Below are 15406 nucleotides of genomic sequence, written 5' to 3' on the forward strand. Positions count from 1 at the left end.
CTAATGGACACGGACAAAGCAAAGTATTGATTCACTATAGCAATAGACATGGATATATTGCAGTTGCGGTATGATGTTGTAACTGTAACTGTTGAGTATTTTAAAAAATAGCATTTAGTGTCAATTTGCAGTCATTCCAGTTCATGAACATAACATGATAGAAAAAATAAAGTAGAAACAGAGATGGATAAATAAAGAAGTGACAGAAGGTGTCCTTTAGGTAAATCGTACTCATTATATATTAGTTATTGAAAATCTTTTCTTATTTGTCACAAGTTTGAGGGACTCAAAGTACATGTCAATGTCTTAGTTAGCCTATATTTTGAAGGTAGGGGTTTCCCTCTGAGGTGACGTAACCACTTATCAGGATTACGCAGACGCGTATCATTGGTTCACGCCGACGCACAAGGCCTGTAGTTTGAAAGCTCTGTGGGCCCAGGCGAGTAGCCACATTGCGAACAAAGTTACAATATTTTGAAATAAATTAATAGATTAGTGGAGCCCTTTTGCCCGGAAAGACGTTTGCTACTTTGTGGTCATGCGTTGATAAGATCCGGCAGCAACTCGGCAGTATCCGTGAAAGCAGACGTGTTTTTGAACAGCTTTGTTTTATTGCATCTTGACTGAGTTGCATTGAACTCCACGCAAGGAGAAAAGAGGGCTAGCTGGCTCAGTGGCTAGCGGCGGCGGCGGCTATATGTCTATGATCCAGCCAACTCGTGTGCTATTCACTTCCTTGTTGCACATTGGAGTGTGATGGAAGGCGAGAAGTTTGCGAGAGGGAGACCGGTTTCTTTTACTTCTACTTTAACACTATCTGGTTAATGGATTTACACGCCCGCACGAACTGCAACATTTCAGAAGGACTGGATTTTAATTGTAGCGGCTTCGGGCCTGTGCTTAGACTGTGAAATGTAATGCGACTGTCTAGCCGGACACAGTTAGCTACTGGAGGCTAACTGGCTAAACCGACTACCATTAGCTAGCAGATCTGGGAGATGTCCGTCCTGGAGTAACAATGGTTGAGTACCCAATGGTTCTATAACTAAACATCATATTGCGGATTTTGTGTGACCGAATCTGCAGGCACCAAGTGTCATGAATTACCGTCTGGTGTAACTCACTTTTTATAGAACCGCAAACGAGCTAGCTTTGTAATGCTAATGTTAAGCTTGTGATTTAGCTAGCCAGCTAGCTGGCTGTCTAATTGTGCATTTGCTGAAACGTTAGCTAATTAGCCTGTTAACACAGCTAGCCCAATGTTTTGTTCCACAACACAACAAGGAAAATAGCTTAGGTAAGGATATAATATAAAGATTATTCTCAACGTGGCTATAGCGTTTATTTTGTAGATAAATGCCTAATTCGGAGGTGCTTCGCGAGGGTCGGGGACGGAGCCCCTCTGCACAGAGAAATGCTAACAGGCAGGACAGGCGTAGTAAACCGGGGAGCGGTGCTGCTCAGCGAGATAGACACCGTGAGAAGAGGCGGTCATCGGTTTCTAGGAGAAAGAAACGCAGACAGGGCAAGGAAAGAGACTTGTGTCATACTGGTACAACAGGAGAGCCTGGCAATAACCGAAAAAGCACTTTTGAAAAAGAGGCTGAACTTCGGACACTGGTAGAGTATGATGACGTGAGCTCCCAGTCGGAGCGGTTTTCTGGGAGCCCCTCTCCTAAACTTGACCCCCATGCTGACAGGCTGTCAGTGGACCGACTCAGCGATGTTGACTTTGGTGACTATAATGGACCAGCATCCCCAGACAGAAGTCACCCGAGAGACCGGGAGGGAGTGTGCATTAGCAAGGACGATCAAACAAGGGGACCATCTGAGAGGAGCAAGCAAGAGAAGGAGGTAGGCAAGAAAAAGGACCGCCAGAGTCGTGAGAGAGACTCCTCAAAAGGTAGAAGCGGAAGTAGCCTTAGTGGCTCTAAAAATCACAGAGACGCTACAAGGAGCAGTGACAGAAATGGTAAAAGGACATCTACATCACAGTCCTCACAGTCTGCAGATAAAAGGGATTCAAAAGGACACAGAAGCAAAACAAGATCTGATAAAGAGCCTCCATCTGCATACAGAGATGCTCCACAATCTTACAGAGATGACCGTGAAGACCTCAGGGGTTACAGGAGAAGTCCTGGTTTGAAAGGAGAAAGTCCCTATGGGACATCATATTCATATAGCTACCAGTCTCCTGGTGGTTATAACCAGCTAATATCTAGAAGAAGTCCAACTTATGGGAGCAAAAGACTCTCTCCCAGTTCCACATATTACAGCCGGGATGTAGATGTGTATGGGTCATACGGTTTGCCAAAATCACCCAGTTCATACTCCGGCAACAAAAGGAAGCGATCCCCTGTGAGCCCAGCGACCTGGCGCAGGTCCCCAAGTTATGGCCGACACAGTCCATATGAACAAGGAGAGTTTGGCTCAAGCCCCTATGGAAACCGCAGGAGATCACGAAGTCCATACAGAAAGTCCCTGAGCCCAAGTCCAGATGTCAGGTGAGTTTTTATAAAGCAGCTAATAGGTTGATGTATGTTTTCATTTGTACGCTGTAGTCTGTGTATTTGTGGAGTAAATTTTTATAATGGTTTATAATAAGCAAGCCCTGCTTCAGATTTGAGGCAATTTTCCTCTTGATGAAATATTAACAGAAACCTAGCGCTACCAATTTTCTGTTTAACTTGTCGGGCACTGATTCTTCACATGAATTTTAGATTTTTACAGATACAAGGTTGTGACCTGGGTGCATAATTAACATTTTGTCCACCAGCCACTCAATAGATTACCATTGTTTTTTTTGGCTGGTGATGAAGTAAATCTACCTGCCATTTACATATTTTACCAGCGTTTTATCTGGTGCTAATTTTGGACCCTGGTTGTGACATTGTTTATTGTAGCCCCTTTCTTTCTTTCAATATTTGCTGTCGTGCCTATGCCTTTCCAAAAGCCTTTAACCAGACTATCTATTGAACGAGAACAAAAGTCCTGCATGTGACGTTATGCAACTTGTAGAATGTGAGTAATAGCTTGATTTCTACATTTTTATTAATGGCACAGCGTTCTTAAAATTTAGATAACAATAGATTTTTTTTTTTTATCTCACGCAAGTAAACTGTCGCCTGAAGTCTATAATAGCAAAACAAAATAAAAAGTTCACCATGTCATTTTCCTTCCAGGCGATCTGCTAGGTCACGTAGCAGAAGTCCATATTCATCCTCAAGGCATTCACGTTCTCGCAGCCGTCACCGGCACTCTCGCTCCCGCAGTCGCCCCTCTAGTCTCTCACCAAGCACCCTCACCTTCAAAACCAGTCTTGCTGCTGAACTCAGTAAGCAGAAAAAGGCTAAAGCCGCAGAAGCGGCTGCCAAGGCCAAGAACTCCAGCAACACATCTACTCCAACCAAGGGTTCGTCATCTGCTCACCAGCCCAGCCCGAAGGCCAATCACTCATCCAGAAAGGGCCGCCCACCCTCTCCACCCCAACCCGAGAAAGGTCCCAGAACTCCCACATCGAACCAGCCTCAGTCTCCCCCTGACCGGTCGTCCAAGAGGACCACTGACCAGCAGACCAGCAGGGACAGAGATGGAAGGGGGAAAGATGACTCTGTACATCGGGACAAAAGGAAAGCACCAGCATCTGGACCGAGCAAAGACAAGGAACGAGCCCTTGGTCCACTCATCTCTACCCTAACATCCCTACCATTGCCCCAAGCAGTTCTTGAGCACATGGATAAAGGAGAAAGGTATGGACGTGTTGTTCTGCCAGTTGAACTAGAATTTTTATGCACCTTTTTTATACTTGATTGTCAAGACTTACTCTCACTCTCCCTGTATCTCCTGCATTTTCTCCTATCAGCTTGAAGGACAGCTCGCTCTCAGGGAAGAAAAAGTCAGAGAGAAAGGCCCGTCAGCTTCTTACCGATTTGCCTCTGCCCCCTGAGCTTCCTGGTGGCATGTCTTCCCCACACAGCCCGCCTGAAGACAAAAAGTCCCAAACACTTCGCCGAAGACCTAAGTATGTTACGGTGCATTTAGTGGTATACAGTCTTTTCTTCAGCTATTCTTTGTTGTATATTTACTTTGCTTCTGCTGAAATATGTCGTTTGTCAAACCCAGAATTTGTGGCCCAAGATACGGTGAGATTAAGGAAACTGAGATAGATTGGGGCAAACGCTGTGTGGACAAGTTTGAGATCATCGGAATCACAGGAGAAGGGACCTACGGTCAGGTGTACAAGGCAAAAGACAAAGACACTGGTGAGTGTTTTGTAAAATACACGTTCATTCGTAACTCCTCATCAACCGTGTAAACATCGATCTATTTTCAATGTTCTTTAGAGGTGAAATAAAGGTTGGTGATTATTATAATCAGGTCAAGTTCTGTTGGAAATGCAAGCTGACACGGCCATAGATAAGAATCTGTTTAGGGTGAGACCAGCTGGTGAAACGCGGTTCTTTCTTTTGTTTCATAGCTGAAATGGTGGCTTTGAAGAAAGTTCGACTGGACAATGAAAAGGAGGGCTTCCCAATCACAGCCATCAGAGAGATTAAGATTTTGCGACAACTCAACCACAAAAGCATCATAAACATGAAGGAGATTGTCACAGACAAGGAAGATGCTCTAGATTTCAAGAACGATAAAGGTACATTATCTTTTCACTCGCGGTGGCTCCACGGTCTGCAACACCACATGGATTTGTTTGATACACAGCCTTTTTTTTTTTTTTTATTATGACTGAATCTTTATTCTCTCCCCTCAGGTGCATTCTATCTTGTATTTGAATACATGGACCACGACCTGATGGGTTTGCTCGAATCTGGTCTGGTCCATTTCAACGAGAGCCACATCAAGTCTTTCATGCGACAGTTGCTGGAGGGCCTTGATTACTGCCACAAGAAGAACTTCCTGCACAGAGACATCAAGTGCTCCAATATTCTGCTCAATAACAAGTGAGTATTTTTCCACTCAAACAGAATGATTTTATGCTTTATTACATAGTCACACACGTTTGTCTGACTCCATTTAATTTGTTCTTTGCCCCCACCTAATCAGAGGTCAAATAAAGCTTGCAGACTTTGGTCTTGCTCGGCTGTATAACTCTGAAGAGAGGTAAGCCTCCTCTGTTCTTGGTAGATACACACTACACCTGTTAATCTTCAGTTATTTTCACTTGTGGGTAATGATATGAACAAACATACCACTTTTTGTTCTCATTTTCAGTCGTCCATACACCAATAAAGTGATTACGCTATGGTACCGCCCTCCAGAGTTACTACTGGGGGAAGAGAGGTACACGCCGGCCATTGACGTGTGGAGCTGCGGGTAAGAGCAGGACTGATATTGACTTAAGTTAACTTACTGTTTGTTACATGATGGGGCTGCAAATAACGATTATTGTCATCTGTTGATCATTTTCTTGATTATTCGACTAGTTGTTTGGTCTATAAAATGTCAGAAAATGGTGAAAAATGTCAATTAGTGTTTACAAAAGTCCAAGATGACATCCTCAAATGACCTGTTTTGTCCAAAACCCAAATATATTCAGTTTACTGTCATAGAGGAGCGAAGAAACCAGAAAATATTCACATTTGAGAAGCTGGAATCTGAGAATTGTCATTTTTCCCCCGTTAGAATAAAAAAAAAAAATTGTCGATTAATTTGATAGTTGACAACTAATCAATTAATCAACTAATCGTTGCAGCTCTATTGCATGTTTATCTGCCTGCTCAGTATTTTTTGTATGAATTGCATCTTGCTTTGTCTCACAGATGCATTCTTGGAGAACTATTCACAAAGAAACCAATTTTTCAAGCTAACCAGGAGCTAGCCCAGTTAGAGCTCATCAGGTAAGTTTTGGTTTAACCAGGCAAAAATGTTAATGTCTCAAATTTTTAGATTTAACTGGTTCCCACAAAGTGGTGTACCCACTTGAGCTGGAGGAGTCAACTGACAAGGGGTTTCCTGCTACCTAAAAACAGGAAGAGAAAGCAGTACTAATCTTTTCCACTGATCTTCTCAGTCGACTACGGTGCTACGCAGCCACAAGATGTGTTTTGGAAATTTGAAGGCAGCGATTAATTCTGTGGGGGCAGGCTGCCTCGGCTGCAGAAAACCTTTAAAGTTTGTACAGATTTTGCTTTAAGCACAGCTGTATCGTTTTTACTTGTTCTCTCATTTACTCGCCTCACGTTATGTATTCACTTTGCAAGGTACAACATTGGTGGTAGTGCAGGCGGAGAGAAAATGAGCTGTGGTGAAGGCAAATTTTATGCACTTAAAAGATACGCGTCAGGCCAGTCATCTGGGTGTCCATGTCCACACATTGCAACATTCATCTTAAACAAATTAGTTTCTGTCTTTTAGCCGAATATGTGGCAGTCCCTGCCCTGCTGTCTGGCCAGATGTAATAAAACTTCCCTTCTTCAACACCATGAAACCAAAGAAACAGTACAGGAGACGGTTACGAGAGGAGTTTGCTTTGTAAGTTGATGTCTAATTGAATATTTAAGGATTGGGCCCTCTAGCAGTGCATTACAGTGAAATCTTCCGCTTCCCTTCTTGCCCAGCATCCCTCCATCTGCCCTGGATCTGTTTGACCACATGTTGAACTTGGACCCCAGCAGACGTTGTACAGCTGAACAAGCGTTAGGCAGCGAGTTCCTCAAGGATGTGGACCCAGACAAGATGCCCCCACCAGAGTATGTTTTTATTTATTTATTTATTTTACTTCATGTTGCATCGACTTGTTTATTACCAGGATTACAAGATTCCTAATGTTGTTTTCACCGTGTTTCCATCTCTCCAGTCTTCCACTGTGGCAGGACTGTCACGAGCTGTGGAGTAAGAAACGTCGGCGTCAGAAGCAGGTACCAGAGGAACTTGCTGCCCCTAAAGCACCCCGTAAAGAGCTGGGCCTTGACGACAGCCGCAGTAACACTCCCCAGGGCTTCCCTGCTCCTGGAGGTATCAAAGCTCAGACTGTGGCTGCTTCTGCGCTGCTTGGTGAGTTCAATTAGTCTGTATTTGCACTGTTAGCTTACCATTAGCTTGTGAATGATAAAGAACTTTGAATTGCACTTATCTGTATGATTTGAGCATGGTGCAATGCATCCAAAACAACAACTGGTTTACATGATAAACGGTTAACTCCATGTATATTGCTCTCGGAAATATGGATGCAAAATACTCTTAATACTTAGAAATCAGTTTGAGAGGTCATGAAGGCTTGGCTGCTTTGCAGAGTAATTGGTCTTTGATGCAGAACACTTCTTTGATCACTTACTCACTTAGTTATTTGTCTTTCACATGTCTTCTGAAGGTCCTACCTCCTATAGTGCGAAGACAACACACTGAACCCAAGCTCATGTACTCAGCTCTGACTGGTTTTGTTATAGTGATTAATCATTTTGGTGTACTTGACTAAATTTTTTTTCTTTCATTTCACTTTCATTTCTTTCATTTTTTCGTCATTTTTAATTGGAATTAAAGGTCTTTAAAAACATTACAACTCATTGTGATATACAGGACTTGAAAAAAAACTTGAGTTTAGAATATTTCATCCCAGATGTGTTCGCAAGGTTGTAGAATGAATCTACATGCTCAGGTTAGTTTTCTCTCTTGCAGACCCAAAGGGTCCAAACTCCCAGTTAACCCAGGAGCAGCTGGCGGTCCTCCTGAACTTCCTTGGCCAGCCCAAGAGTGCAGCCAACACGGCCCAGTTTGTCCAGTCCATGAGCACAAAGGTCAATCAGGAAACATTACAGCAGCTCTCCAAAGCCCTAGCTCCCTCTGACCCAGCTGAGCCCCTTCCTCAAGCCACACCTGCCAAGCCTCCCCAGCCGGCTGCGCCTGCAGGAGTGCCACGTACGCCTCCGATGCCCAAGCCTCCTTCACCCCCCGCGTCTGCACAGTCTGGTATTCCAGAAGGAGAGGCTGCGGCTGCAACACAGACGGCCATGACAATGCTGCTGGCTCAGCTCCTCCAGGCTCAGCAAGGCCAGAGGCAGGAACCAAGTGACAGTGGAGAAGGGGCGGAGAGTACCAACCCTGCAGGAGGAGCACCAGGCGGCCAGCCACTACCTCCAGAAGTCAAACAGCCTCCAGAACCCAGCCCAGTCTCTCCAGGTAACAATTGGTCTGTTTCATCTTTTCAGTCAGACAGCTGAACACAGACTGGAAGCTCTTTCTACTTCGGGTCCTGTGAGTGAAAAAGAAAATAATTAAAACAAAAAACTTTATTCCAATACCTAATATAATGTCATTTCTCTCCTTCAGTGTCTGAAGTAGGTGGAGTGTCCATCCTGCCCCCAGACCAGAGACCACCTGAGCCTCCAGAGCCACCTCCACATGCTGACCTGGACTACCGGCAGCCTCCACCTGAACCCAAGACTGGACACGCTCCACCTATTGCGTCCGCAGGTGGAGGTGATGGAGGGAGGCCCCCAGAGCCAGACTACCCGCCTCTTCCTACTGCAGAGGGACCAGGATACGGTGGGGATTACACCCATCCACCTCCTCCACCCTTTACTCCTGCAGGGTTCGGGGAGGGCTACATGGGTCACATGTTAGGAGGAGGCCTGCCACCTCATGCTCTGAGAGAAGTGTTTAGTGGGCCAGGCCAGGCTGCTGGTTCTTCGTCTGCTGCAGGCGCTCTGGCCCCGGCTCACCCGGACCCCTTCCCCCCAGGAGCTGGAGCCACTGGACCCAGCAGCATGGTGTTCACTGGGGACAAGGACCACCGTTTTAAGTACAATCACAGCCTCTTACCTGTGGAGGGACAGCCTAACCCCAGTGCTATCCACCTGTACAACCACGCCATGGCTAGGAAGGATGGTGTCCCTCCTCCCCCACCCATCCCAGCACCAGGACAACCCTGGGGCTCCCCTTCCCAAGTCGGGGCTCCACCACTACCCCTAGGTTTTGTCCCACATGTAAACTCAACAGCAACAATCAGAGGACGAGGCCTGCCTTTCTGAAAGACTGGAAATATGAAATGGAAGGTCGTGACAATGAACAAAAGGCTACTTGTTTTTGAGCCTGAAGCCTCTCAGGCCAGTCCACACGGATGTGAAGATGCACACTCGGTGTGTAGTAACTTAAATCTGTGTACAGCATCGTATTCCTCCTCAGTCTGTAATGTGGAGTATATTGCAGCAGGACAGCTGAATAACACCGGAGGAGCTTTTCTTGCTCATACCATTTTCATATTTTTTTGTAATCTATTCTGCTGTCTTTTAAATTAAACTTTTACCTTTTTTGAGTGTACATTTATCAGGCCGGGTAAATTTTAAATCTCTACCTTAGCCTTCCTGTAATTGCTCCAGGGCAGACTAGTATTAATGTTTTGCACTACTGACTGAAGTAGGCGGAAACTATTTTAGCTATGAAAGGAAATGGATGATGTGCTTTATCTGCACAATTAGGAATGACCAGTATTGTAGTGTCCTTTTTATTTTAATTTTTTTTTTATGGCCATGATTATGTTGAAACAGTGATGGTTCAGTCTGTTGGGATGGAAGGCTTAGGTATGAGCACAGGGAGCTATGAGGAAAAGGACTTAGTTCCAGAGAGAGACTGGCAGAGCACTTGGACGACTGCAGCAAATCTGATCTGACTTTGTGGGGAGAGGCTGTTTTCACGTAAAATTCCACATGCCTTTTTGCGGGGTGTTGTAAAATCATGAGCAAAACAAAAACACACGTAACCTGTAAGTTCAAAAAGGAAATAATGTCTTTTTTTGTACTAAAATGATTTTGTTCCCCTCCCCCCTCCTTTGGCAAATGTTTATTAAAGAAATGCCAAAAATGTATTGTCTTGTTTAATTACTACAAGGATTATTACTGAAGTCTTCATAAGTATATATAATGGAAATGCTGTGATGATCACACCACTGGGTGGCAGTGTCATGTCACCACACTCAGCTACAGTGTGCACTTGTAGCAACAGATGAAAATGGTTTCTGTGATGCAGATTGACAGTCGGTGCTGCAACTGTTCAGCAAATGCTCTCTTGTAAGTCTCAGTGAAAACCATTAGACCTTAACAGCCACGGTCTCACTGCTGCTAAATCTTGACACTTTGAGCGTATACACCATAATATGACAAGCTCCTTGAATAAGTTGCTAGCTGTAATGCAAATAGACACATTTTGGCTGTATTTGTAGCATGAAAACCCTTATCTTTGTGAAAAAAAGACACCGCCACCTCTCCCATGATAAAGAGTCTTAGAAGCACTAACGTAGCAAAGGAGATCGCAGCGCACGTCACGTTTCAGGCAACTAATACATAACCTCGAACATGGATACAGAGCAGTGCGACTACCAGGAAGAAAGAAAATGTTCCAATAGCTGACAGCTCCCAGTGGACTCAATCCTCGAGCACTTTAGCTCAAGCTTTTGAACTTAATGGAAAACAGTTTCTCAGAGATCACAAACCTGTCCTCCTGCATGCCCACTCTTAATGTAAACTTTGATATGAATGTTTCTGGCTGTCAGAAGACCTTCTTGCCCTTTTCACCTTTATCAAATAAGATTTTCCTCTCAAATAAAATCAGTTGAAATGAACTTTTTTCCCAATGCTTCCTCACTAGAGAGAAAATTAGAGATACAACTCATGTTTGTGAAGCATCAAATTATGGGTAAATGTACAAAACAGGCAGTGTATCTTCAGAGAGATATTGGAACAATATATCATAGTGTACTTTGATCCATACACCTAGATATAAATATGTTGGTTATTACAGAATATTATCAAAGTAAAAAGAAAAACAATTTAAGATGGAAATTAAATTTCTTAACAGGTTCAATTAAATCACTGTGTGAAAGCGCCACAACATCAAGACTCTTCAAGGACTTATACTAGAAAATATTGCCATTTAAATAGACATTAAAGGCTGCCTAACTGACCTTAAATGCCATTATAAACTACATAGGGCAGTGGATTAATCAGTGGATTGTCCACTTCTACATGCAGCTGAACAAAGAGACACACATCTGCCTTTTGTTTTACCCATCATATCACACGTCACATTGCTGGTGATGAAAAAGTGATTATCTCAGAGGGATTCCGTTCTGCAAAGCTAATTCAGAACGTGGATGGCAGCTAGTCTGTGATTAATATGGCGTGGATGATGGATTGCTGATACTTTACGATAGCTCCAGTGAGACTGGCAGCATCATATTGTGAATCATTGAAACAACATTGAGTATCAATTTAAATAGGAGTTGAGAAGAAGTGGCAGAGTGGGGCAGTTTGGTAGAAAATAGCTTAGACAAAGCACCACTCTGGTAAACATATTTACAGTAAGGTTAAAATACAGCTTTTTTTAAAAAGACAACATCCTACTATTCAGTTTTGTGATCCAGCCTCCCATCAGGGATCATCTAAGATGGTCCCTGTGGTAATGTTTAACTTAAAGAACAAATCCATGCTTTTTTGTGTCCCAAATGTTCTTCACATGATCCTAGACCTTTAAACTCTAATCTAAACCCCAGCCTATCTTCAAGAAAAGTGCCTAAAAGAACATACCCAAATTAAAGATTATACAAGTGGGTGTGCAGCATATTTTGCTGTTGCGAGATGTGCTCACTGGCCCTAATACCTCTGGCTCACGCTTATTCGTTTTCTCTCTGAGAGTTAGATGAGAAGATAGATACCACTCTCATGTCTGTACGGTAAATATGAAGCTAGTGCCAGTAAGCTTAGCTTAAAATTAATACTGGAAACAGGGGAAACAGTTGAAAGGTAACAAACTTTGCCTCAACACCTGAGCTTTCTTCACCAGCGTGGAGATGTGAGATGACCATGTCAGATTCTCTTTGATGCTGATTCCCAGGAACCTGAAATAGTTCACCTGCTCCACCTCAGACAGGAGTTTGTGTCTTTATCTCCTTATTCCTAAAAACAACAATTAGCCCGTTGGTTTTGCTGACGTTGAGCAGTAGGTTGTTTGCTATACACCACTCTGCAAGATTATTAATTTCCTCCCAATATGAAGACTCATCGTTGTTCAAAATCCAGCTGATGATGGTGGTGTTGTCCATAAACTTCACAACAGAGTTCTCTTCATGTCAGTGGTTGCAGCCATGGGTGTACAGCGTGACTAGGAAGAGGCTGAGCACCCCGACCTGGAGGGCTCCAGTGTTGGAGGAGGTGTGACCCCCAAGCCAAACTGTCTGGGCTCTGTTTGTGTGGTACATTTTTATCTAACTCTCAGCAAGAAATAAATTCCTTTAATTGAAGCCACATGATGTTTATACTTAAAGAGGTCAAATTATGCTCATTTACAGGTTGTAAATGTTTTTGTCATACTGCACATTGCTGCAGCTCCTCTTTTCACCCTGTGTGTTGAACGCTCCGTTTGAGCTACGGAGTGAAGCATCTCACTTCTTTTCGATCTTAGCTGGGAGTTGCACATGGCAGAGTAGGGCGGATCCTGACAAGCATGGTAGTGTGATCCAAAACAAAATTGCTTCAGCCAGTAAACACGGCTTCCAAAACACAGGCAGAACAACATGAAGCGTAATTTTTTTTTGTGGATAAGATTTTTACTACCATTGCTTGTGTTGGTGCCACACTAGCTTCTAGGTGAGCATTATGACATGTGTCACTTAGATGACCCAGAAGTAAAGGTTGGACTACTATGGAACTGTTTTTCAAGCAGTTCAGGAGCCTCTGTGGGAGATATTAACTCCCTTTGGGGTGGACTTTTTTCACTTTGCAAACCTCTTACATGCACAAAAAAGATATATAACACAATAAATGAAAGGGAAAAAGCCAAAAAGCATAATATGACCTTTAAGCATTCTAGTTGCCATGATTTTGCTGCACCGTTCAAACAGTTGTAAATATTCTATTCATGCATCGTTTTGACACATTTCTCCAAAATCCAGCCTGACATGGGGTCCCCACTAGTGTTTAAAATAAACTTCTGTCAGTTCTGTCAGGCATATGAGGTTAATTCACATTTAACTCTACCTGGAGAATGGGAATAAGGGGAATATGAGTGTATCTGCTTTTTTCTGCTTTTTTAAAAAGAAGATAGCTTCTGAAGAAATGTCAGACAGGATGAAAATAACAAATGCAGATTTTATTGCGTTGGATTGTAAATGTGGTTTTGTGTGTGTGTGGGGGGGGGGGGTTGTTGGACCACAATGACAGGAAAATTGGCAAAAATGGAACAAAAACAGGTAAACAATAACATCTCATTGCATAATTGTTCTCAGCATGCTCCCTATTTTATCCCTATTTTCTGCTGTATTACAATGTTTACCAAATCCTGGTACTTCCTCTCATTCTCCTGCTCTTTGTCACTCAAAAAGCACACACAAGGACACACACACACACACACTCTCACACTTATTACTCTACTTGTGAACGCCTTAAATTCACTAACAATGTGCTTAACCTTAAACCTCTAGAAAACATGAGGATCACCAGAATGCCACACACACTTAACACACATGCATATGGCAGGTGTTTGCAGTGCACACACACACACACACACACTCTCTCTAACACCTGCACTAACCAGTGGAGGCACAGCGTGGTGCTAAAGGACTGGAAAGAAGACAAAGAAAATGAGCATCTCAATTGATCAACTACATTTCATAAAACCTGCAGAATTTAAAATGATGACCAAGATATACCTTTCATCCTTGAACCAATACCTATAAATATGGACACATGCCCATTAATAGTGACGTCTGACAAGTAGAGAAAGTGAAATAATTCTCACTTGAACGCCTTCAGTGGCAGAGGGCTGAAGACTTCAACATCTTCAGCTACTGGCTCTTGTTGAAAATGGAATACAGCCAATTTTATAATGATCCGCAAGCTTATCATATTCAGCTAATCAGAGATTTACCTGGACTCGAGCTTGTTTACTCATTACTGTTTCTAAGGTGGCTTGAGGACAGGAAGAGGCGTAACCTGTGCTAACTGTTGACAGTCAAATAGGGAAGGAAAATAATTAGGAGTTAAGGATGATTTATTGAAGAATTAATGTTCTGACTTTGAATTAACCTTTGAGATTTTGCAGTAACTGAACCACAATGCGACCCAAAGTGCATCACTGTTCCTTGGGCCATACTGCTCCTTGAAGAGGTGAGTCAGCTGGACTAATGGCTGTTTAATGGCCACTGGTCAGACCTTGTTTTCTTCCTGTGTGCCTGTGTGTGTGTGTATGTGTGCGAAACACGGCTGACATTTTTTTTAGATAATGTTTTGTTTACAATTTCTTTGTTTCTCTTTTCTGACTGATTTCCTCCTGGGGCTCTGTTCAAAGTCGTTTTTAATTAAAATGCAAAATCTAAAAGCAGCAGCAGCGAAACAATAGTTGTGCAGTCTTCCACATGCAGTTACAGCAAAACTTTCCCAGTGTCAGTACTTACACCTGCTGCATATTATTTAATCTTAGGTAGAAAACCAGCCATTAGCGTCACTACATTGCAGAGTCTTAATCTCTCTTAATGAGCGGTTTCTCTGCATTAACTGTGTAATGTCAGAGATAGCGATTTACCTAATATTCACTGAATGAGGTCAGTAAAGCCGTCAGAGCCAATCAATCATGATGGAATGTTAAAGGGCAGCTTTATCATCCTGCTGCTGTGTGTCGGGTCTGTGTGTTCAGAAAGTGACACTCTGCCCAAAGGTTACGCTGCACTGACCTTTTTTGAGCTATTTTCATACACGGTTTCACTAACCACCAGTGGCCATCTGTGCCACCGTCACATTGCTGAAAGATCATGTATTTGATCTCTACCACTGCCAATATGACGCTCGTTAGCCTTGCATGCTGTGAAACTGCTGATTTCCTACGCACATGTTCATCTCTGTGTTTCAACTGTTAGACATAGCCTCACCTTGTCCTTGACGTCCTCATTACGCCAACCATGAAGACTAAGGGTGCCCCAATAATTTAGAGCAGGTATGACCCATAAACGTCATGCTCGACTTCACTACACTTACTGTACCTTTGACATGTAAGGTCAGGCTCTAGCAAGTTGTTATAAAAGTGAATCTTGCCCTGCCAGTCTCTGCCGGCAGTCTCGACCCCCAGACTTCCTTTAGAAGTGCACAACGAGCTAAAGTTGTTAGCGAGCATCTATTCAAAAGGTTTGACTGCATGAAGCTTAAAGAGACAAACCCTTCTGCAGCTCCGGTTGTTGCGTGTTTGCTCTGAGAGCTGTTTGCGCTTGTGAAGAATTTTAATAACCAAGGAGGATGGTCTTGTTGAGCTATGAGATGGCATTACGTGCCATCCTTTCCCCCCTCTTTTTTATATATGCACAAACACATACTGTGTGTATACGTTTGGTCAATATAAAATGAGGCATGCTGTGTTTACTGCTTGTTAGGGCTGTCACTCAAAGTTTAAACAAATGGGAAAGAATTTGAGAAAT

At 43.2% G+C, this 15406-nt stretch overlaps 1 protein-coding gene across 1 annotated transcript; it reads left to right on the top strand.

Moving 5' to 3' along the window:
- Window positions 1-409: 409 nt before the first annotated feature.
- On the top strand, window positions 410-9812 carry cdk13 (cyclin-dependent kinase 13). Its single transcript, XM_046062663.1, has 14 exons — window positions 410-2504; window positions 3183-3749; window positions 3863-4021; window positions 4123-4262; window positions 4478-4648; window positions 4766-4955; window positions 5059-5115; window positions 5227-5328; window positions 5775-5852; window positions 6370-6486; window positions 6573-6704; window positions 6812-7008; window positions 7630-8130; window positions 8281-9812. The coding sequence occupies exons 1-14, from the start codon at window positions 1357-1359 to the stop codon at window positions 8979-8981; spliced, it is 4260 nt and encodes a 1419-aa protein (XP_045918619.1). The 5' UTR covers window positions 410-1356; the 3' UTR covers window positions 8982-9812.
- The last annotated feature ends 5594 nt before the right edge of the window (window positions 9813-15406 follow it).

The sequence above is a fragment of the Micropterus dolomieu genome, linkage group LG01 (assembly GCF_021292245.1).
Source record: "Micropterus dolomieu isolate WLL.071019.BEF.003 ecotype Adirondacks linkage group LG01, ASM2129224v1, whole genome shotgun sequence".
Lineage (NCBI taxonomy): Eukaryota > Metazoa > Chordata > Actinopteri > Centrarchiformes > Centrarchidae > Micropterus > Micropterus dolomieu.

Excerpts from the sequence above, each read along its gene's own strand:
- cdk13 (XM_046062663.1), top strand. The coding sequence starts at position 1,357 with ATGCCTAATTCGGAGGTGCTTCGCGAGGGTCGGGGACGGAGCCCCTCT. Across the intron at positions 3,750-3,862 it reads CACATGGATAAAGGAGAAAG|CTTGAAGGACAGCTCGCTCT; the intron begins GTATGGACGTGT and ends TTCTCCTATCAG. Across the intron at positions 4,956-5,058 it reads AATATTCTGCTCAATAACAA|AGGTCAAATAAAGCTTGCAG; the intron begins GTGAGTATTTTT and ends CCACCTAATCAG.